We start from the raw sequence: 24,242 nt of genomic DNA on the forward strand, positions 1-24,242 counted from the left end.
TCTCTTCCTGTGGCATGAATCATTAAGCAGGTGACTGTAACCCATACAGACAGCTAGCTCTCTCAGGGTGAGGGCCAGCTATCTGATGCTGCTGGGAGACCAACTCAACTCCCCTGCTTCAAAGACAAAGCTCAGATTGCTCACCTTCACACAAAAAATATAGCTCCAGATCTGTCTAAAATGTGAATTAAATTTAAAAAAAAGGTTTGTTTTATAGTCTTGGCAAGGAAATCCTCAAAGGTTTGCTATCAGGAAGTTAGCCTTTGCACTTTAAATCTCTTTGATCTTTACAGTTTAATGAATAGGCAGGAGTTATTGCCCAGGAAAATGTTAGAGGAAAAGAACAATGTGCGTGCCCCACCTGTGTGGTTGTGTGGACAGTTTCACAGGCACTAAGGAGGGTGACAGTGCCCTGGATTTGTAACACAGAACAAGCCACTGCTTGCTTTGTCCTCACTTTGTTTTTGCTTCATGCAAAGGAACATGTGCCAAATCAGCTGTATCCAATGAGAGAGAGAGAGAAAAAGATCTGTGTCATCAAGCTCATCTCCATGCAGCCAAAATCAAGTCTCTCTTTAACTCTCTTTCTCTCATGCTCTAACTCTCACTCACTCACTCACGCTACATTGTGGTGAACTTTTAGAATAGCAGTGTATATTCTTTAGCAAAGTAAATGCACCTGCTCACAATTAATCTGGAAATCTCATCCAGAGTGCCACAGTAACCCATGGCAACTGCTTCTGTGTCAACAGAAATCTTGGGCAGCCCAGCTCCTGCAGCCTAGGACTGTGCCCCGCCATTGGCTAGCTGCAGCTCGTTGAATGAATGGCTTGCAAACTTGTCTATCCATTATGCATGTCAGTTTACCTTTAGTGTGTTCTTGAGCTCATTTCCAGGTAAGCGTGGCTGAGAGGTGAGCCTGCCTACAGCCAGGCACTGGATGTTGAGGAAAAGCTTGGTTCATATTGGTAAGTTAAAGCTATTTTCTTTACTGCTCTTTGATGCTTTTTTGTCACTGTGCCTCTTAAAATGTGTGAAGCTAATTGCTCTTTCTGTTACCAGTAATGAGCCATGAAAGGCATAACCATTGCAAACATTTTTTATAACATTATTTATAACATTCTGAAAAACTCTTAATTCACCTATAAACCTAGGTTCTTAAACAAAATGAGATTATACTGTATCTAATCTGTGATATATTCAATTACTAGAATTTGAATGGTTCAGACTTAACCCAGTGCATCTATACAATTTTACAGTAATATCTGCAAGTACTTACAAGTTTTTATCACATTATCACATTTAGAGTCTACAAAATGTACCTACAATAAAATATGAATACAGAATTTTGTGAAAAGTAAATATTTTTATGCAGAAAAGCAGGGGCACCCTGAGGGGAGTCAAAAATGGAGTTGATGGGATCCACCCTGACAGCCACCTATGCCCGGCCCAAAACCAGCCACTTCCTCCCTGCCATCTCCACCATGGCATCCAGCTACCGCAACACCCAGCCAGCCTTGGCCATGAACCCCAGTGCCAACCAGTGGAGGACTAACAGCTACTACAAGAGCACCAGCGCTATCCCGTCCCTCTCTGCACAGAGGGAGAATCTAGACCTGGTTCGAGCCAAGACCATGTTCTACCCATCCAACAGGACCACGCTGACCACCCGCTACACCCCTGAGGACTGGTACAAGTCCAACCAATACAACTACAGGGAGTCCGAGTCGTCCCGCAACAGTGCGGAGAGGCTGAGAAGAGACACCATCAGGCTGATGCAGGACAAGGATCAGCTGACCCGACGAACCCAGGAGAACACCAGCAAGAACCTTGGCGAGCGCCTCAACGACATTGTCTTCTGGAAGTCTGAGCTGAATCATGAGATTGACAACATGGTGACAGAAATAGCAGCTCTCACTGAGGTCAAGAGGAGGCTGGAGAGAGCGCTGGCAGAGACGGCAGGGCCCCTACAGGTAAGGGTTGAATGTGTGTGTGTGTGCGTGTGTGTGTATTTGTGTATTGGCAGGCCACTCTTCCAGTGCACTCATTTTATCATTCATGCATATCACGTCTCAGGACGCTGTCACACTATCTGTGGTGACACAGTTTTGCCTGGGGGGTCTGGATTGGTTGTAGCAACAGTCTCTTATTGGTTCCTTGCATCACTTTAGAGCAGAGCAGCGCTCTCACTGACTCAAACTCTTAATTAGGTCGCATTAATGCCCTGTTAAGGTTACCAGGTAACCTTCCACAGAAAGCACCACTGGTCATTTGTTTAACCCAGAGTGCTTTGGGGCATAGAGGTACAGTCAACTTGATCTGGCTGGACATCTGATGACACAGACGACTCCCGGGGTTACGATCATGTGGCAGGAGGCATTCTCAGGGACTTCAGCTGAAACTGGAGAATACAGCTGATGCATTGCACAGACACTTGCATGCAGGCACACAACAAACAACCGCGCATATACTCAATCATACCGCCACTATTCAAATGAGTGACTCACTAATTAGAATGTCATAGTGGAATGCTGGGATACCTGCTGGAATTCCTTATTTTATCATGATTACTTTGTCACCAGGTGTCTCAAGAGTGTCTCTACCACAGAGAGAAGCGGATGTCCATCGATCTGGTACATGACGGTGTGGAGAAAGACCTCATAAGGGTAATGTCAAAGAACAAGGGTGTGTGTGTGTGTGGGTGTGTGTGTCGTGATACCGATCTTAAAAAACAAAACTTGTATCATTTCTTTTCAGGAAGTGGAGGTCATCAAGTCATGTCAGGAAAGGATGAGGCGGCATCTGGACAGAGCCATCGCTCAGCTGGCGTGAGTCTGGTCTAAACAGCTAGAGGTCACTGGATCTCATAAAAATGCATTGATAAAATCTTACTCAATCCTAGATTCTATAATATGACAATTTCTAAAACACTGAAAAACAGCTCCTTTATTTGGGGGGAAAAATTGGTATTGGTATAGTAATAGGTATTTGATATATTGCAGGAAAACCATAACCCAAATTTGTGTGTGAGAACTATTCATAAATGACACTCGTTCACTATCAACAAAGCAATAATATTATTGTATACAGTTATACATAATACAATTCTTCAAGTGCAATGGAGATTACTAACTGTTGATTAGCTGTTCCACATGTGGCTCAGTGTCAAATGCTTTTCCAGTGTATTTTTGTAGTTTAACTCTGCAGTGTGGGGTGCCTCAGGTCAAACCGAGCAGCCCAGCATGAGCTGGAGAGAGACATGAGTGACAAAATGACAGCTCAGAGGATAGACAACAGGTGCCACCATCTGAGGAACGCATCTGATGGGATCGGCTATTACAGAGGGATTGAAAGACTAGACCCCTCGTGAGTCTGGCTTTATGTTTTCTTATGTTATCTAATCTGATCTAATTCATCTTATCAGACCTCGTAGTTGCAAACAATTCTTGATATTTGTTTAAACCAACCAAATTGACTTTCAAATACTTTATTGTCCTATGTTACAAACCCTACCTATCTGGTTCTCAAGCTAACAAACCATAAAAAGTATCTGAAAATGTTTGGCTCAAGTCTGATCCATATAGAGTATGTTCTAAGACAGTGGGAATATCAACTTCCATCAATTTATGTTGTTCTTTTACCTCTGTCAGGCTCTCTCTGCCAGACTCGTGGTCCAAGTTCACAGATGACAACATCCTGCACTCCCAGAGTGAGCGGGCTGCCTCCCACAAGCTGAGGGATGAGATAGAAATCCTGCTGAACACCACGTCCAACGAGATGTGGAACCAGTTCAACTATGTCAACATAGCGTTCACCGACCGCATATCGGAAACTGCTGACGCTAAGAACAGCCTGCAGACACATCTGGCTAAGGTGACCATCAAAGCGCTCTCACTTTTTAACCCTTATGTATTTGGTAGCGTTCAAATCAAGGAAAATCAATTACATTTTATGCAATGAGGTCATACTTCCCAATTACATCTTGACCTAAACTTTGTGATGCGATAAATTCAAATTATTATTGTCTAATTAGTTGACCAGTATCATTCACGTTTCACATTATGTCTGATTTATGTTTCATTCTTTTATAAAGGCTCTGTCTTTTTCAATTACAATGTTTCTTCTGCAAGAATGAGGCGTAAAAGAGTTTGGGTTAAAAGAGAACAGCGGTTTTCGGGAGGCCATCACATGGTTTTCCTCCATTCACTCTTTTTTACCAGTGGGTAACTAAATTAGCCATTTAATGAGAGGAGACGTGTACAGGAAGACCATGTGAGTGTTTGGAATGGCTCCTCTCTTCTTTTCTACACGTGTGACATACCAGTGCTATATTCAGCACCATCTGCCATAATTGTGAATAGATTGCGGCATGCAACCTCACCAAACACTGTTTACTGTATAAAATAGTCCTGTCAAAAGAAAGGACCTGTAATAGATGCCTCTTTCATTACTTGTGCCATCTTCTCCACTGCTATCGTCTACACTGGATCCCATTGTTCTGGGGTTAATTGCTGGGGTTACAGTCTGAATCCACATCAGCTGTTGGATGGACTTATCCTCTGACAGCAGCTGTGATGTGAGGCACACAGTCTTTAATAAACCTCAGTCACTGTGGAGTTCTAAGGAGTAGTGATTCCTGGGAATTAAATTACATAAAATGGGTTGGGATAGAGCCGGCCACTGTGCTGCACTGTGTTCAGCTGATTCGATGCTAGCAGTGCACGGCTTTGCAGCTGCCTCTGCCTCATCCATTGACATCCATTATTTTCACATGACATGCTGAGTGAAATATCAAAACCAAATTTTGCCTTTCAAAATTATTTTCACTTCAAATCTCAATGGCCCATCATGTCTTTCCATAAGTCAATTTGCATCCAATCTTACCTTTTTACCACCTTTAGATGATATTTCTATGAGTAATTTGAAATCTGTGAATGCTGACAGTTTTTTTTTTGGCAATTTCCACACCTGGATGGTGAAGAGCCACAAATTAGATGGGAAAACTTATCCTATGCCTTTTTTCTCTTGTGTCAATCATTCCCAAATCACCTTGTTTACCCTCTGCCTCAGCTGCCCTTCAGCTGACCTGTATTTTTCATGAATGGATTACTCCTTGATGTATCAGCACTATCTGCAGAGTAAATGCAGAGTTTATCAATGTAATATTCTTGGACTGTTTTACCATCCCCCTTCCTCGTCTCATCACCCAGACCCTGCAAGAGATCTTCCAGACGGAGATGCTGATTGAGTCTCTAAAGAAGGCCCTGAGGGACAAGGAGTGCCCACTGAAAGTGGCCCAAACCAGGCTGGAGGAGAGGACCCGCAGGCCCAACGTGGAGCTCTGCAGGGACAACCCATACCACAGGTAGCTCCACAACTCACTGCTTTGCCAGTGGTGAAAGTTAACAAGGTAGATGGGGTGTGAATATATTGTTTCTACAGGCGCTTTCCCGAAAATCTGTCACACTCAGTAAGAGTGTTGTTGGGGCTGCGTTGAGTACAAAAAAAAAAGTTAGACAATTGGATCAGAGGTGGGCAGTGTTAATTAAATGTATTTGAATGATGTATTTAATTACCTATTTTGCCTATTTTGTAACTTGTGTTTGGCTGGAGTTATGATGAGATGGAGATGTTATTTTTAGCAACATATATTTTTGTTACTTTTACCTTACGAATCAGCACTATTCAATAAACTTGAGTCAGTCTACGCGCCAATAAGGTGAAAAACTATGCAAATATCACTGCAAGTAGCATTTCAAGTATTGAGCATGAAGCAAAACAACTGACCGTGATATTATAGGATGGGGGAAGCAATGAGCAAACAAGTGCGCCTACCTGCCGCTGATGGAGGATTTATCTGGCAAGCTAGCTAGCATGTTTAGCTGCACAATTTTACTTAGCCAGAAGTACCTATGTCACTCAACTGTGTGCACTTTGTCTGGGCTGAACAGGGCTCCTTCACTGCTCTTCCTCTCTCCTGGTCAGTCTGACAGTAGCCTGCTTGTCTTTGTCCTTGCCTGTTCAGACTTGTGAGTGAGGTGAGGGAGATCGAGGACACCGTCCAGAAGCTTCAGGAGAGGTTGATGGAGGCTGAAAACACCCTGCAGACTCTGGTCAAGACCAAGATGGCCCTGGAGCACGACCTGTCCATCAAGGCCAACTCGCTCTTCCTGGACAAGGAGAAGTGCATGAGCATGCGCAAGAGCTTTCCCAGCACGCCACGTCTGGTGGGCTACACGTAAAACACGACCGCTAACCAAACCTGGGGAGGACACACATAACTAACTATGGCTGTTTTGGTTGTTTTTGAGTGTTTTAGAAAAGAGATGTGGGTGGCTTGAATGAAAACAAAACAGCCACTGATGTCAAAATGTAAGTGATGATAAATAATAGATTGCATGAATTATAAGTACTGTACCACACACACTCACTGATGTACTGTATGTCCAACATTGTGTATGAAACAAACATAACTTAAAATTTGGTGTCCTTGAAAAAAACTCAAATTCTGTGTGTATTCATAACCACAAAAGCAGAGGCAGTAAGCATTTCAGATTATAATAGGAGCATTTTCTCTTCCAATTATGGACATTTTGCATGGAAAATTCACTGCATAGTACTGTACTCACTGAAAAATGGAAATTGAAGTGTTTACAAGTAACATATTAAAACCCTTGCACAGTAAGAGATTCATCACCGATATTCACTGTAGATACACCCCTCATGCCAATTGTTTATTTCTTAATATTGGGGAATTCATGCCTTTATTTACTCATTATGTACCTTACATGACTGGCAAGGAATATCCCTAGTATATTTTTTAGTTAATTTCTTAAGAGAAGGTGGAAGGGGAACCTCGGGAGTCAATGGTGAGCAACAATATTTGCCTTGACTCAAGTATGAATAAACAACTGCCTAATTGTCTGTGGTATTTTAGACAAAGATCACTGCTCAGTGTCTACCAGTTGTAACAGCATCCACAAAAAAGGCTTATTACGCCCCCCCCCCCATACTTATTCCCCATTCTAACATTACGGTCCATTTCTGCCACCAGCTATAAACTGTTGATCTACAATGTAACCCTCGCTTCTAGCGCCATGTACAGCAGTGTTGTCCCTGCATCCATCTGAGCCGGGGCTCTGTGTTTGCTCTGTGCTACACGGGCAACGGGCTGCAGGCCAGTGAAGCACAAACAGTGGTCCCGGTAGCAGATGTGACAGTAATCTCCAAACAAACAGCCTGGATTAGCTCATGCAGCGTGGCCAGAGAGGGAAGACAAATACACACGTCTTTGAAGGCTCGCTCAGATGTGTCAGCGTAAACTGACCTGAATGTCACCTTTGGTGAGCATTGACATGCAAGGGACTGTGCTGTGGCAGTTTATAGATTTATCCTACGCACCTTCAGCCTATGGGTTTGAGTTCTTAGGTCAGTTTGGGGCACACAGTGTACAGAGTAGACTGATTATTCACAAAGCATGTAAAGGCCTTTATCACTAGTATTTTTAATGATTGGTTTGGAATGTTATTCATCGCCTCACCCAAAGAAGGAGCTGTGCAAACAACTTCTAAGTTACATATAAAGCCCCACACCCATCCTATAAGCCCCACGCCAATCAGTTTTCATCAGCTTCTCCACTCTTCTTTTCCCTGATGTCTTCATGCTCCAGTATATGGAGGATGATGGCATGTAGTATATGCTGGCTGGCTTAAATCCACACAGTAAAAGGTCTGGAGAGCATTGATTTCATTTCATTTCTCACATTCAACACTTTTTAGAGCCTGAACAAACTAGGCACACACACACACACACACACACACACACACACACACACACACACACCCTGGTGACCCAACCCTTCCACTGCTGCACCTACTGTATAACCTTTGTCTTAACTGAGGAATGTCAGCTTTGCTCAAATCAGTAATACTGTTTGAGTTTAACTTCTTCTGTAGTCGCTTATCTACAATAATTCAATTAATCACCACTATCAGATCTAAGGAGAATTCATATAGATATCCCATAGATAAGGAATTGTAATTTCTGATATGAATACAAAATATGTCAGTGTTCCCTTGTTAAAACTGTGAGCCTTGGAACAATGTGTTTATCCAATATTTTCTTTCTTTCCCCTCCACTTCTTTCTGTTTCATACACATTTGGAGTCTTTGACTAGCACTGACAACCTCTGGGGTCAGGTCCAGCTGGAGGAGGGATGCGTCTTTAGCCAAAATACACTGCAGACTAATCTCACTTTGTCATGAGTCTCCCCAGACAAAGTGAGAGGAAGCTGGAGACAGAGGCTGTCATGATCAAAGATCTGAGAAGCAAGCGGAAATCTATCCACGGCTCCACCTAAACCCTTCTATAGTATCGGATGCAGTGTTAAAATAAAAGTATGGCAGCGTCACCAGTGCAAATAAAGGATAGTTTCACTGTACAGATTCCTTACAGGAGGGTGGAGGTGACTATAAAGATAAATCACTTATTGCTGGAATCCCTGCTTGTGTGTGTGTGTGTGTGTGTGCGCGCGCACGTGTGTCTGTGAGTGTGTGTGTGTGTGTGTGTGTGTGAGAGAGAGTGTGAAACTTGCACTTTGATTTAGGTGTAATGTTTTACAACTGTATGCTAAGCACTGACACTCACAGTCTCAGTCACACAAAGTTGAAGTGCTCTGTCTGCTGTGCAAACAGCATTGTGTTTGACTGCAACCTTCAGGAGCAAATAAATGGGAGGAGGGTCTACCATGGTCTCCTGTATGTGTGTGTGTGTGTGTGTGTGTGTGTGTGTGGCCTCTCATAGTCCCACTCCTATGCCCAGGCACATTCCTGGGCCCTAGCATTGCAGAGACAGGCCCCCTGTTGTCTACCTTACATCACAAGACTCCCTGCTCTCATCACTCCGTAATTAAACATACTGACAGATAGCAGAGCTGAGGCTTTCCTCCCTCTTATCTGCTCCCTTTGCCTGCTCCCCCCCCCCATCCCCCCACCCCCTCTCTCTTGTTGCACTTTTCCCATTCAAAAATGGGCTATATGGTGCAGGTGCCCATGAAAAGTCAGTTATGGGTAAAGTGGAATGAATCCCTGTCTCTCTGTCTCTGTCTCTGTCTCTGTCTGTCTCTCTCTCTCTCTCCCACGCACTTCATTTGAGGTTACGGGTGTCTTTCTGGACGGGACACAAATAGGCCCTCCTCCTCGACCTCCTCTCCCACCCCCGCATATGGGGAATGTACTCTGGAATTCTCCCCGCAGTCCAAACATATTGGCAGTTTATTTTTATCACCAGCTCTTGTTATAGATGCCCTGTGCCCCGTGTATTTTATGTTTCTGACATACCGTCACGCCATACTAAAGAGCTGATCGCAGCTCACTTGAGACCAGTGTCAGTCACAGGGAGGTCTGCACTCTCAGCTGCATATTAATTGTACAAAAATCCAATAGAATTTTGGCTTATAGGAAAAAAAAGGGGGGTAGAAGTCATGAGAGACTCATCGTTCTTCTGTCAATACGCCTGCTTAATATATTTCCATTGATTTACCCCATTATTTGCACACATGATTCTTCATGATGATTCTCTTTGGCTTCTTTTTGGTGTGTAATTGAGTGTCATGTGCACATGGGTCTCCCCCATGGACAAATACATGCTAAGATCTTAGTTACTTGATTGCATTGAGCAAAAAAGCAAAATATTCATTCTTGCTACCAAACACGCATGTCTGTGCTCAAATCATTCTAAATCAATCAAACCAAAGCTATTTATTCCTAGGTACAGTACGTAATGCATTGCTCTCTTCCTCTCCAATGATGGAAGCAGTCTATTTGAAGAGAACACTTTGAAATATACATAATTGATTAATATCCCTTGTGCCATAATTCAATTTGAGCCCTCGCCTAAAAACCTTACACAGTAGCCATAGAAGCATTATTGAGTTACAGCAGGCCATCTCTTACTTCAAATCCAATTAAGTGAATAATTTCAAACACACTGTATCTAATGTAAATTCCATTATTTTATAATGCTAGAGGATCACTTTCCTAGAAAAACCTCAGCGCTATGACACACTGTCAGCATTTGTAGATGACAGTGGAATGTGGGAATGTAGATGAGCTATTTTGCCCGCATCAGGGATTTGAATTGACAACAGGGAGAAAATAAATGTGGACAACAGTGATATGTGAGAAACAAATGAGTCATGAAAAAATATGGCGGGTCATAATCGCTGGCAAAATTGCCCATCTAGATTAGGTAAAAAAATGTTCCAGTGTCTCATGGCTTTTATCGGCTTTAGTTTAAATCCCTACCTCTATAAAATACAGACCATTTCTCACTTCATTTCCACGGCTGGAGTGTCCCATTTGAAGTGAACACTAAACATCCATGGGAACCAGCTCTTCCTGCGGCTTTTGGATCTGTGCCAAACTCTGTTCTCTCAAGAGGCTGTTGGCTGCCCCTTTGTTGGGCTTTATAGTTTGACTATTACTGTGAGTTAGGAAATAGAGACATTTCCTTTAGTGAAAAAAAAATGAAACTACGTGGGCATCAGTTGAGTAATACTAACAGTTGAGAGAGAGGAAGCTGGAGACAGCCAGATAAGATGTATATATGTTCACCGTGGTTTCCCATCCCAACTGTACAATGGGACTGCGGTGGCAGTGGTTATGTGTGGCTGTCCATTGATTTCTTGCTCATGCTAGGAATCCCCGCCTCCCCAAACTGTCATTCAATCAGCGTTATCATCACCCAGCATTGTACGCATAACTGTTTCACCAGCCAAGGTGCCATGATAAGCCGGAGAGGTCCAACTGCTAACCGAAGATCAGAGCTCAACCACAATGCATTGGTACATACAATCCAGATGGGTAACTCATGGAGCCCAAAGTCTGAGGATCACATGCTGCGATTGAGTGGAATTCTGGAACAATCCATAACATTGATCCGTGCTTCGCATTGTACTCACTCTCATTCTTAAGAGAGGCATGGCCACAGAGGAGGATGGGTGGGGTGTAGAGCGACGCAGCGGGTCAAGATACGGCACTGCGGTCTTTCCTGCTGAATCATAGTGGGATGATGATGATTGAGAATTATGCGCTGTAGTCCGCCTTGAGGCCATCTTGTTTATTTATATGCCCGTCACCAGGGAAACAACAGGAAGTGGAGTGCTTATGAGAAATAAAAGAGAGGAGGCTCCGTCCCTCGCAACGCTACACACACTTAAAGCAACAAAGAAATTGATCAGACTTGCAGATTATCTTCATTCAAGATACAAACACATTTTTTTCTCTTGTGTCCCCATAGTGACCTCAGTCTCATGCTCATACTCGAGCCACATCTCTCCCCTTTACAAACTGAATGACCCAAGATAATGTGTATAGGAATCATGATCTTTGTGTTTGGAAAATTGTCAGAAGACAGCTGCCTTTATTTCTTTGAGGTTGCTTTTTAAATGCCAAACATATTAAAGAGTTTTCTTCCAAAATTAGATATCAAATTAAGCAATCTTGAATTTTTGGGAACAAATTGGAATTATGTTAGGATGGGATTAGAATTGGGTTAACATGCAAACATCTGTGCAAAATACTAAGCAATGAACATCAGATAACTTTTTTTCCCAATTGAATATGTAATGTTTTCATTATTATCTTCCACAGTTGAGCTTTCAGCCGACTGCCGAGGGCCGAGGCTCTCTGTAGTCGTAACACAGGCAATCTGTTGCCTATTTTAGTGTGTTTTGAAGGACAGAGCGTTGGTGTGCACATCTTTGTTGTCATCACTCTATGTTTAGTGTGATTACAATCTGATGACAAGGCAAGAGGTGTGAGTAGCTTAAACCCCATTGGTGCACAAACAAACTGTAAAGACTGTATTTACCTCTCATCTCTCTTTCCCCCGTCTCTCTCTCTCCCATTTGCTCGCCCACTTTTTCGTTCCTACCATGCCATCCCCACCCCCTCTCCAGCCATGCTGTCTCTCTCTGAATGCCCAGCCTGCTCTCATAGTCACTCATATACACTTTGCAGACTCATCCCATGCCAGTGGTAATGTTTCCTACAAGTATTATTGCAGTTATTGGCATCATGTGCTTCCTGTCTCATGCTTGTGAACTGCCAACCCATCTCTAGTGTGTTTGTGTGTGTGTGCATGTGTTGTCTTCGTGTGTGTGTGTGTGTCAACTGTGGGTGAGCTTGTTTGAATCAAACCATCTGGCTCTGTAAATAGCTAGGTAGACAGAGGCCAGAAGAGCCCACTGTTAACCACATCTGGGCTGTTAGGCTGTGAGTGGGGAGAGGGGCGGTCCGGCTCGGAGAGGACTGCTGCAGTAGGAGGGGAGCTGCTGAACTAACTCTGCGGACCAACACAGAACGGCACTTCACACGCTGATGACAGGACACGAGGACCGACCCACCTTTGACCAACAGCTGCCGCAGCCCCAAAAACAAGCAAGAAGGCCCGTCCCCTAGTGGTGGACCGGTGACGTAGACAGACCTTCCCCCTGACCTGCAGGGAGCATCAGCTGGACCCGCTGCCTCAAAGCCCAATCCGACAAATATCCTCTGTGAGTATGAGCCATTTATTCCACACAGGGTACAGCTAATGGATTGTGGTTTGTGCCTAGCTACGTGTAATGGCATATAATGCAATCACGGGAATGAAACAGGGCTTTACTTTGGCAGAGTGTCACATTGTTTTAAAATCAACAGGGATGGAATCTAATTGTGTCAAGGACATTTTGCAGAGAAAAAGTCCCATCTCTTGTGCAGTCATAATGTTATCTCTAAGACTTCCTTGTTCCACAGTTGTTGTTGTTTTCTATGAATCATTTAGGTGAAAAAAGAACCATCACCTTAGCCGATTCTCACATCTGTTCTAACACTCTCTTCTGTGTTGGTATGCGGATGGAGTTACCGTAACTCATTCACTTCTACTCTCTAGCTTCATACCTCCTGGCCTTGGTCCTATCTATGGTCTTGGTATGCGCTCTCGCCGTGTGCCTCGCTAACGTACAGATAAATCACGTCGCCCTAACGACGGAGGTGAAATGTCAGACGCTCCAGATGCAACATTATACAGTATCTTGGTCAGAATGCGTGCTGAGTGGCTCTCCCAGTGAAGTTTGGCTTCAGGCCCCGGTTTCACAAACGGAGTAAACTTAACACTCCCATGTCCACTCAGCCCACTGATTGTCAGTCTTTTACAAACATTGACATATAAGGGATGGGAGTGGGGAGCGCCTGCACAGCTACTCCTTAGTTTTAACAAGAGACTTCTTCTCTGCATGTTAATGTGTATCTTTGGTGTTCAAAGTTCATATGGCCTAAGAGCAGAAGCCCCTACCTCGTTCTATCTTGCTCCCTCTCACCAGATGATATAATTGATTAGGCGTCAGAGTTTCACTGGGGTCAATACACACCGAATATCAGCTACAAACAATGGATCAATCAAACACCCTATCAGAATTCAATCAAGGAGATACTTCTATCCAGTCTTGAACAAGAGGATCACGTTCTCTGGTCTTTGAGTGGCCGCTAAGCTCTCACTCAGAGCAACACTTCATGGCTGTGTTCTGGCCTTGTAACTGTCTCTTTCATGTCTGTGCAGACATGAGCGCAGTAAAAAGACCTCCGTTTTCATGTAGGTGTGGAAACTAGTGGAGAGGCACCTAGGAAGTGTGAGCTAAGTGCCGAGGAATAGAGAGCAGATGCTGACAGGGGTTATCTGAGGTTCGTCGGCTCTTAAGCTCCTCTGCTAGCCTGCTGAGGGCTTCGCTAAGTGTGTGTCTCACATTGTGCCGCCCTGTGTTTTCTGTACAGGGCTTGAAATCAATTCTGTCTTTTTCCAGAAGTGCAGCAGTAACAATTTGATGAATGACACAGTGACATAATAAGGAACTAATGGGTTCAAATTAAGTCCAACCAATCTCTTAAGCAAATTCATCATTGACGGTAGGCTTGGGTTAACACTGCAGGACTCAGTCTGTGCAGATGAGGATCCAATGAGATAAGATTAGCAATTCATACTTAAAAATATTTACAGTTTTGACCTCTCCCTACTACCCAAACCAAGCTAAAATCTATTTTCTTGAATTCCAATCACTGGCACACCCGTATTTATGACTGTTATCTCAGCGCCTACTTGTAAATTCTGCATTTGAAGAGGGGGCTGGGATCCCTGTGAAGGCTGGAACGCCCTCTCACTCCCACTGGAAATGACTCATGTCAAACAGAGGAGAGCCCCAGATGCTATCTCTCACTAGCGGTGCGCTGGGCATACCCATCCACACTTTCACACATGCTGCAAGTCACGCGGCGGACTAAAAGACCCACACCACACCACACCACAACAATGTTTGTGTTCCTTATTACCCAGACAACGAAAGGTTGACTTTACAGGAGGATATTCCATTTTGGAGAAAGTCCAGAATGCCTCACTCTACTGTACTTACTGTAGTCATAAAAAGCTATGAAATTCATCAAAGGCTTGACAGTGGTATTTTGCTTGGCTAAAGCACTAATTAACAAAATAAAGTCTAATTCTCAAAGAGAGTCGAGTCCAAAGGCAATATTTTTAATAAAGTTGTTTGAACTACACTGCACTCCACTACCAATCCAATATATTATAATTCCACAATTCTGTCAAAGATATTGTAAAAACTTCAGAATGCAGAATTCTATCCGTCTAATAAAAAAGTATTGAGATACAATATTATGCAGCTGAGCAAGCAGCATCAGGAAAAAAGTTATTATACTGAATTCCAGAGATACTGTATGTGTCCTGTAATTTGGCTGGGAAACAGTGTCAGAGAAAAGACGAAATTCCTCGAAAGCAGATATACTTGTGTCTCTTTAGTAGCCATGGGAGCCAAACAATGATCAGTCAGGGCGCTGCAAAACACAGTGAGTAATCTCCAGGCTGCCCTCCTGCGCTATTACGCACGGCGCGTCTCTTGGATATATTGGGAACCCTGGCTGTGGACCAGAGGGGCCACTCCATGACGCAGCGACGCACGCAGGGCGTTGTTCTTCCATAATGAGACACTTTATAACAGCAGCGTCCGCCCTGGCATCAATCTAGTCTGAGAGGGACTTGGGACTGAGGGACTACCACTGTTGGACTCTTTTGGGGGAAACTTGCTTTTGCGTCTCCCGAGTTTGAACCCTTTTTTTTGTGGAAATACACGCGCCCCGCTCGAAGTAAGTGGACTTTTGTGGTAAACTTTCCTATATTCAGCTGCAATTCAAATCATTTCTAAGGGGTTAATAATACGAAACTTGATTTTCCCTGGGATAGTCTACGCCGCTCACTTGCGCGCACCGAGTAGAGAAGTGAACTGTCATTCCAAATAGCCGATGGTGAAGCTTATTTGACCGTTGAGAAATATTTTTGCCAAGTTAATACAGTTCCACGCAACTTTATTTTACTACCCACTTCTAACTTGCTCTAATTCGGCTGTTAGATCGTACTGTAGCAGTGATCACTCTTCAAATGATTTGCATTTTGAGCACGAAGTAAGTAAATATTAGTCGAGCTCTCGCACAGAATGACAGCTCAGTTGAGAAGATGCGAGCCAAGCAGCTTCAGACAGCTTTGATTTTGCTCTTAGCGAGTTAAGGAAAACAGGATGCGGTCCTTCAGATCAGCTCCAAAGTATAAGCTTGATGCCAAATTTGCTGTTGAATGCTGATACCTAGTCCCCCCCCCCCACATTTAGTATATTAACAGTGAGTTTTTAGTCATTCTGAAGTACGGATTGGTTCAATTCAACTGAATGTTATTAGGCTGCTGTGTTAATTGTAAACACGGACCCTGCCAGCTGACAGATGGGTCCAGATGAAGTTTCTCAAAAGGCTGTTTGTGTTGAGTGTGCTGCAGTGACACACCCATATCCCCCCAATCTGACACACACACACACACACACACACACACGCACACACACACGCACACAGTGACACTGTCTTCTCATTATTGTCTAGCCCGTCTGAAAAGATGCTGCTCCTACTACTGGGAATCATCACCCTGCACGTCGCTGCTCTGGTTCTCTTGTTTGTATCAACAATTGTCAGCGTGAGTATTTTTTTTTTTTTAATGTCATTTAATTTTCGACAACATAACATGACCTATTAGCAATCCTATAAGAATTTAAAGAAAAGAATTAAAGAAATAAAAAAAAAAGTATGATCAGGTTACTATATGAGAACCACAGTCACACAAAGTTGCTGTAGGAACATTAAAGTGATAGGAGATAAAAATGCCAACAAGGCAATATAAACTCACTATTGAGTATCACAGACACATCATAAGTCCCTGTAGGAATATTATAGATATGTTTGTATGATTACTAAAAAATTCACAGCTGTATGTCCTAATTTGGAATATGCATCTTTTATTCATCTTCTTTTCTGATCCATTTGGTGCCATTCTCCATCTGTTATTGACCAAGTTGTGTGTTGTTGACACCAGGTATGGACGACGGGTGAAACCAGCACCTCAGACCTCTGGACAAACTGCTCCACTGCCAATGGAGGATACCACTGTGACCCCGCCTCAACTGGAGGTCAGATACAGCTGCCTACTTTTTACCATGCAGACACCTGTGTGTTTGACCCCACATTTTATGGCTTTGCATGTTAAAATTGAACATTTTAGTCATTGCTCTGCTGTAAAGCTGAGTTATGTCTCACAGCTGACACTTTAGGTTTTTTTTTAGGTTTGATTTGGGCAGCATGGGCCCACTGAAAACCGGGATTGCATAGAAACTGGTTTACACCATCAACATTAAAGGGGGACTTTAACAGTGCAAAGAAACTTGGGCTAAATCCTCCATTTACCATGCTGAGGTGGGCGTGTCACGGCTCCTCTGGGACTCTGGTGCCATCTAGGGCAGAGAATGTGGAACTGCTGTCTTGAACTCCCAGCTCATAGGCTACCGCTGTATAAATAGTCATGGTGTGATGTCCATATTCAGGCCCCATGTTTGGGAGTCCATAGTGAGAGGGGATGGAGGGTTAGGGAGGTGTGGACCAGGGTGGGGCTGCAGAGAGTATTTAAAGTGTTAGATCTGGGCAGGATTGTGTGTACTGTGTGTGTATGTGTGTGTGTGTGTGTGTGTGTTTGAAAGCAGGGGCCTTGGACCACCTCATGCAGAACATAGCATGCTGACGGCGGGTCACGCCCGAGTGTCAGATAATAGTGTGCAGTATTAGTTCGTGAGGATCATTAAGACAATTTAAGGCAGCAGCTGCAGTCTCGCAGACATATTTAGACCAAGCCATTGACCTCCATGTGTTTGCTTCAACTGTTTTGCTTTTTCTTTGCATGAAGTAGAAATACATGGATCAAATTATTTGGGCCGTTATGGCTCATGACACTTATTAAACCTTATTAAATTTCCAAGATCATTGCTAATTTGGACATTCTGCATGTTTTCATGTAATCACTGTTGAATGGCCTTATGTTTTGCTGCTAAATGTGCCATCAGAGTAGTGCAGTAGCTCCTGGCTGCAGCTGGTGATGTCATGTGTCTAGAATGAGCGGTGCTCCGCCAGTGTGTGTTTTGTCAGGGCAACAGGGCCGGCGTGCTCTGCCAGGTGGTTTCGTGGCATAGCCAGTTTGTTTGACTTGCTTTCATTAGTGCACTGACGCACACTGTTTATTCAAGAAGGCGCGTGCGCCTGAGTCTCTGCTCTGGCTCTGGGAGATGGAAGATAGTGGTCTGTTCTCACGTGGGGCCGAGCACAAACTTGTGTCCAAGAGCTTTTGGAGCTTTGCTGAGCAATAATGTCTTGAGGAGTGAAGGGAAGTCCCTTCTGTCTTGTGGATTGAGAAGGTGAAGTGGGGCATATAGTCATACTCTTTGTTTATTTTTAGGACAGATTTGACACTTCGGATTTTCCATTGACTTTGCCTTGGCTACAGAAATGTTGGCTTTGCTTCAGTGTTAGTTTGGTGACGCCCAAATTAGGGATACTCATCTCACTGTTATCACATGTTAAGCTCGAGTCAAACATCATGCCCCCCCTTGTTTATGACAGGGAAAAAAAAACATCACAGAATTTACTCACTCTAAAATTAGCCATTCAAGATGAATGTCCTCCATCCCTGCAACCCACACATAGACCTACAGGACATAAACACACTGGGGCAAACACTGTAGTAGCTTAAATATTTTGTTATGGATTACTTTGTCGGCTTGGATAGTCAGCATAGTGGGGTGCTGGGCCTGAGCGTAGAAGGCAGACAGACAGCAATCATCAACAATTATTTTCCTGTTTGGAGTTTTTAATGGAAACAGTAAGCCTTTGTATTGTAACACTGCAGCGATAAACCATGCCATTCATTTCACCTATTGAGTATGAAGCATGCTTGCTTATCAGTGATATTCTGAGCCCTGAACCACACCTCACGCCAGGAAATGCCCCATGTCACGGTTTCCTAGTACCAGTCAGTCAAGGAAGGAAGGAAGACAAGATGTCTGTTTATCTGAAAACAGTGATATGCTGTCGGTATTTATAGTTGAACGCTATTCATAGAACATGAGTGGAACATTTTGCCCATTGTTCACAGTATTATCATAGTATTATGTAACATCTGAAAATTGAATTATTACAATGAAATTTAATTGCTTTTCCAATTTGGTATTGTGCTGGGTGCATTTTGCAGACAGAGATAGCGCACATGCGTTTTTGCAGCAAATGGGTTGGCGGAGCGTGTCGTGTTTCCTCCCATATCTCAGCCTCTAAAAGTGAGCGCTGGACCAACAGTCATCAGGAGACGGCATTGTTTTTCTGGGTAACCTGACTCTGTGCTGGTGACCCAGTGCAATCAATCAACATGTTGTTTTCCCCAAATCTATAACAGAGAGATTTCTGTCTTTATGTCTCCAGGAAAACTGTAAGGCTCTTCACAAATGGCCGCAAATAGAAAAGTCATGAACAAGCGATGGGACTGTGAAGTTCTTTTACTTTAGCCTGCAGTGTTATAATGTGGTTAGTCGAGGTCAAACACAAAGTAAGCTGTCTCATTACTTAACCATCATTACATTCATGAGTATGGCCAGTAATAAATTATGCATCATGGCTTTCTTCATATATAAGTGGTAAGCCATTAAACCACAACATGCCTTTGATTTACATAATGCAATAGAATCGATAAACCGCAGATGCCTGAGGATGTTAGAGGGAATAGGTTAGAGATTAGAATGCTGTAGTTTACAAGTGGCCTGCATACAGATGTAGCCATAATAAAGATATAGGCTACTAATATTGCTCCACCCCCCAGGAGGTATTGTTTGGAAAATAGTAATGTAGGATAGATAGGGTTTCTACAATGGCTGCAACTGTACATACTGATGCCAGAAGCTGACCTCATCCTGCAGGGTTCAGCATCTTCACTGATCCCTGTTTCATGGCAGCAGGTGTGTTAGACCTCAGGCAAACTGGACATGTTGTGGCAGGGAGGGCGCTAAAAGGGGACAGCAGCAGCAGACACAGCTAAACATGAGAAGAAAGAGAAGAGAGAGAGAGGAGAGAGAGAGAGAGAGAGAGAGAGAGAGAGAGATGAGAGAGGAGAGAGAGAGGGAGAGTGCTTGGGAAACCTGAGACGCCAGGAAAGCTGCATACATAACCCTCAGACAAGAAATAGACCCTGCTTAGAAATCCTGGGATTCCTGGCAGGGTGCCACAACTGGATCACACACACACACACACACACACACATAATAGATCGCATAGATAGACGGTACTTGGTATTCCCTGTCAATACAGGTGGCTAATGGGTTAATGGCTTCTAGTATAGCCAGGCCTTGGAGGGCTAGTAGCTACGATCAATATTGTACATTTAGTCATAAGTCCTGTTGTGTGGGGAGCACAGAGCTTTTAGGAACAAGATACCTAGGCAGGTTCATTATTATGGATCCATTAAACATTCCGGGAAGAAAACACAGCCGAGGCTAGGTCATTACTTTCTGTTTGAGAGGATGCATGAATCCAGCAGAGAAAACGCCAGTCACACCCTTTGAGTTCTTCTGACAGAAACATGGCCTTTTGGTGTCCCAGATGTTATTTGAGTTACTGAACAGTTCTTCTTTGTTTGTGATGTAAATATTGGTCTTGTATAGGATGCTAATAAAAATCTTGTATCATTTATTTACACCAATTTTTCCCTTTTCCTCCCCACCATAGGCTATTTAAACCATTATAATACAGCATGTCTCTAACTGTGACTGTGTGTGTTTTTTTCTTTCCCCATCTCATATTCTCATTATGTCAATATAATACAGTATGCCTCTGCTAATGATGATGGTTACGGGTCAGTTATTGACAGAAATATCCCTCTTTCTCCCTGCAGAGTGGATTCAAGCGGTCCAGGCTCTCATGATCCTGTCCATCATCTTCAGCATCCTGTCTCTCTTCCTCTTCTTCTGCCAGCTCTTCACTCTGCAGAAGGGCGGACGCTTCTTCCTCACCGGAACCTTCCAGATCCTTGCCAGTGAGTTGGCTGCACCTTTCCGCCTCTGTGGCACACATCCAGTGACAACACAACTGAGATCAAATAGACAAAACATGCCTACATTTTGGCTAGTTTAAACACAAAAACGTCCAAGGGGTGTTTTGTTGAATTCAGACAGACTACCATCTGCTCAATTCATGCTAATATTACAACAGCACCTGAATGACCTGAATATGCACCGCACACACACACACGCACACACTCACACAGAAGCAACCAGTATTGACTGCTTACACTGCACCGCCTGTGGCAGAGTATTAAGAGAGTCTGCGTCAGTTACTAATGGTTTAATGTTCCACTTGTCTATTGTACTTCATGCCCTTTGGCCAGAGAGAGGCTCTGCTGCCAGTCTATTGTGCCCTCTCTTGGCAGCCCTTTCCAACATCCCAGGTCTGCACTATGTAGACAGTGCCAGTGGAAACCTGAGGGTGGGGAGCAGCACAATGCCCGGCGCGCAGGTGCCCACTCACCCAGATGGGAATGGCGCTGGGCTCAGTGCCAGCCACACAAGTTGAAATGTCAAAAAGGCTGGCAGTGTGGGGGTGTGAATAACAAACAGATCATGCCATGTCACACCAGGGAGGGGGGCGGAGCCGCTGGCGCTGCGCCACGGCTATAGAGGAGAAGGCAGAGGAATCTAGCGCAGGTTTGTTTAGGGTTCAGCAGGCATGACACACTGTGATGTAATGTGGAGGGATGCCTCCCGGGAAACACTGACCCCGCTCGCCTCCTCCGCCAGACAGGGTTCAGTCCAGGACACGAGGCAGAGAGCACCGCGATGCAGGGAAACCCGATCTGAGAATTGAACAAGATGGAGGCCGGTGTTTTTTTAATGCTCACTGTCCCCCCCCCCCCCCCCTCATCTCTCTGCAGGTCTGTTTGTGATGAGCGGAGCCATCATCTATACGGTGATGAGTCAAGACTGGGTGCCGGACACAGACTCCTTCGGCTTCTCCTACATCCTGGCATGGGTGGCCTTCCCCTTGGCACTGATCAGCGGACTCATCTATGTCATCTTGAGGAAGCGAGAATGAGCCTCCCCTCCATCCCAGTGTTCCCAGTAACCCCTGCCCACCTTCAGCGACATCAGTCCCCCCTAAAGTAGAAGTTCTGATGCCTGAGTACCAATGGCCCATGGAGCCACCAGGCCAATACACCCAGATCACAGCGAGGGGGTAACACCAAAAAACGACACGCAAACCGACACGAAAACAACCAATACTGTCTCAGTTTAAAGATGTATATAGTATCTATGGTTTAAAACCTATTTATAACACTTTTTACATATATGTACATAGTTTTTGTGTTGCTCTGTCAACAAAGATACTCGTATGAGCTTTGGTTTAGCTGATTAAGTGCCTCAATGTTTGTTTGTAATGAAGAAATAATTAGACGCTATTTTGTTGTGTTTTCATTTTCCTTTTTTTGTTTTGGTAATTGCCAAAGAATTAGTAAAAAAGTTGAAGTATTTTAACCAAAGTGCATGTATAAAAATAGAAAGGGTAGAAAGATTTTTTTCATGAGCTTGCTTTACAAAAAGAGTGGTAACATCCATGGATCTAGGATAGCCATTAAATGTAGATTTGGTCCTTTTCTATTTGTGAATTTGCAAGTTTCAGTGTTTTTATTTTCGTTATTTTTCTATTTCTTATTTTCAACAAAGATGGTGCTATGTATTTACCATTCCTATTACTGATAGCAATCATTTACAATTGAGTTACTTTGTCATTGTTTAGAGTCAAACAGCTTGCATATTAAGTAAGTTGAGAGTCAGAGAGAGGTACACTAGTACATAATGTGCCTAACTGCTTCTTTAGGGAACACAGCCTATTTCACACTGCTTTGTCTGAATCTTTTTTTTTGATCAGCTACTGTAAAAATGAATAATTGAGTTTGGAGTAGTGCACTGACGAAAGCAAAAGTCGTTTGGAATGTCAGTATTACGCATCCGTCAGTGTGTTAAAAGATGGATCACAGTAAAATTACTGTACATCAGCTTTATTTTAGCTGTTTGCCTCACCTCGTCCTTCATGTTGATGTTTATGCTCACCTTGTGTATGACTGGGAAACTCTCCAGTTGCCAACCTGCCTCTAGCAAAAAAAAAAACACTCACTGTAGGGCATTACAGCCTCAGTCAAAACGGTATCATTTTAACATTATTTGACACAATGCCACTGAGATGAAGCCATATCAGAAAAGACCAGAAGATAGGACAAAACACATTTAGTGTTCACTGTATGTGAGTGTAAGGACAGTGAGCTTTGCAGTGATGATACAAATGTCTGTTTCACATACTTGAAGTTTGACATGCTGCAGTCTCTGCCCACTGAAGTCTAGATTTTTTTTTTCTCTTTTACTGTATAAAACATTGTTTATATTTTGTGCATAACAGATGTTGATGACAATCTAGCCTGAACACTCACTCATTCAATAAAACAACCAGAAAAAGAAACTAGTTCACTATTCTCACATTATCTAATATTGTGTATTCCACTGTTACAAGGGACTGGATTGATGCTAACACTTGATGCATGAGGAGCTAGAAATTACATAATGCAAAGTAATTTCTAGGCTAATATGCTGTTGGTTAAATGTCTACCTGTAAACTTTGCAACACAAATCTCTAATTACAAGCTGTGGGCTACAAAAGTGTCATGTGGAATCCCTGCCAATAACTGGGAATAGATGTGTCATTAAAATGAATGCAAATTCTAAACCATTTGTGGTGATGAATCTGTTATGATCAGCAGTTGCATATCCATATTCTATGAGATGGACCATGGGTATCAATACAACACAACTGCAATTCAGCATGCAACATGTAAGTTCCTGTGTGCAGTGTGCAACAGTGAGTCTACCTATGTACTAGCTGAACATGCCACTGGCTGTGTTCATACTAACCCTGGGAGACTAAATAAGTTGGCGTGTGCCCGCGGTTGCAGCTGCGGTATGTGACTTGTGTTACACACACTTGGGATGTGGCACGGGGGTTGGCACCCGATGCCACTCATTCAAAGCATGCAGCTAGTGTTTCAGTGTCAGCAGCGTTTCTCCCACCATATCAGAAATAAGAGGACTTGGATTTGATTTGAACACTGTAAGCAAGGGTTTGTCCTCTCCTCTTGACATGTACTTTGAGATCATGTACTTTCAGATCCTGTAGCAATCAACATAGAGGTATATTGTCCTGAAAAACAAATGATTTAATGTAGAATTGACTATAATACTAGCTAGTCTGCTGTGTTTTTTGATGTGAGGCTCACCATTGTCATATAAGGGTTCAGTTAGAAGAGATGTTAGCTCTCTAATGACAACTGCCCTCTGTACTGTTTTCTGTAAAGCTAAAGTTCAACTATGCCATTTTTACACCTAAACTTCCAAATGATCTTGATATTACCAAAGCTACTTTGAGTTTAATCATTAAAGGATGTTTCTTACCACCACTATGGAGCTTTTTGTGTCTTTCAATCTCCTAGCTAGTTATGTTGAGTTTTCATGCTCATATATAGGAAAAAACACTACACACACATAATATACATCCACACCACCCAATTTCCAGAGAAATAATATCATGTAAGCTACTAGACCGGCAGAGAGTGACGATACCTGCCTCTTTTGATGATTGCAGATTAAAGCAGCACACAGCCTGTGCTATAACAGATAAAGACTAACGGTTTGTGATGATATCTGCTTTTAAAAGAATGAAACAGTCAGTTTCTAATCAGCACTGGTGCAC

The 24,242-nt window shown here is 43.3% G+C and overlaps 2 protein-coding genes across 2 annotated transcripts; both read left to right on the top strand.

Moving 5' to 3' along the window:
• The first annotated feature begins 906 nt into the window (after positions 1-906).
• On the top strand, positions 907-6,376 carry tekt3 (tektin 3). Its single transcript, XM_071901904.2, has 8 exons — positions 907-968; positions 1,376-1,973; positions 2,583-2,666; positions 2,758-2,828; positions 3,223-3,366; positions 3,651-3,873; positions 5,211-5,365; positions 6,026-6,376. The coding sequence occupies exons 2-8, from the start codon at positions 1,407-1,409 to the stop codon at positions 6,240-6,242; spliced, it is 1,461 nt and encodes a 486-aa protein (XP_071758005.1). The 5' UTR covers positions 907-968; positions 1,376-1,406; the 3' UTR covers positions 6,243-6,376.
• Positions 6,377-15,073: 8,697 nt separating this feature from the next.
• pmp22b (peripheral myelin protein 22b) lies at positions 15,074-23,949 on the top strand. The gene is made up of 5 exons (XM_071901870.2): positions 15,074-15,191; positions 15,972-16,062; positions 16,459-16,552; positions 20,344-20,484; positions 21,379-23,949. The coding sequence occupies exons 2-5, from the start codon at positions 15,985-15,987 to the stop codon at positions 21,537-21,539; spliced, it is 474 nt and encodes a 157-aa protein (XP_071757971.1). The 5' UTR covers positions 15,074-15,191; positions 15,972-15,984; the 3' UTR covers positions 21,540-23,949.
• Positions 23,950-24,242: the final 293 nt, after the last annotated feature.

Source organism: Centroberyx gerrardi, chromosome 20, assembly GCF_048128805.1.
Source record: "Centroberyx gerrardi isolate f3 chromosome 20, fCenGer3.hap1.cur.20231027, whole genome shotgun sequence".
In the NCBI taxonomy this organism is placed as follows: Eukaryota; Metazoa; Chordata; class Actinopteri; order Beryciformes; family Berycidae; genus Centroberyx; species Centroberyx gerrardi.

Excerpts from the sequence above, each read along its gene's own strand:
- tekt3 (XM_071901904.2), top strand. The coding sequence starts at position 1,407 with ATGGAGTTGATGGGATCCACCCTGACAGCCACCTATGCCCGGCCCAAA. Across the intron at positions 2,667-2,757 it reads TGGAGAAAGACCTCATAAGG|GAAGTGGAGGTCATCAAGTC; the intron begins GTAATGTCAAAG and ends ATTTCTTTTCAG. Across the intron at positions 2,829-3,222 it reads AGAGCCATCGCTCAGCTGGC|GTCAAACCGAGCAGCCCAGC; the intron begins GTGAGTCTGGTC and ends GGGGTGCCTCAG.
- pmp22b (XM_071901870.2), top strand. The coding sequence starts at position 15,985 with ATGCTGCTCCTACTACTGGGAATCATCACCCTGCACGTCGCTGCTCTG. Across the intron at positions 16,063-16,458 it reads TTGTATCAACAATTGTCAGC|GTATGGACGACGGGTGAAAC; the intron begins GTGAGTATTTTT and ends TGTTGACACCAG. Across the intron at positions 16,553-20,343 it reads TGACCCCGCCTCAACTGGAG|AGTGGATTCAAGCGGTCCAG; the intron begins GTCAGATACAGC and ends TTCTCCCTGCAG.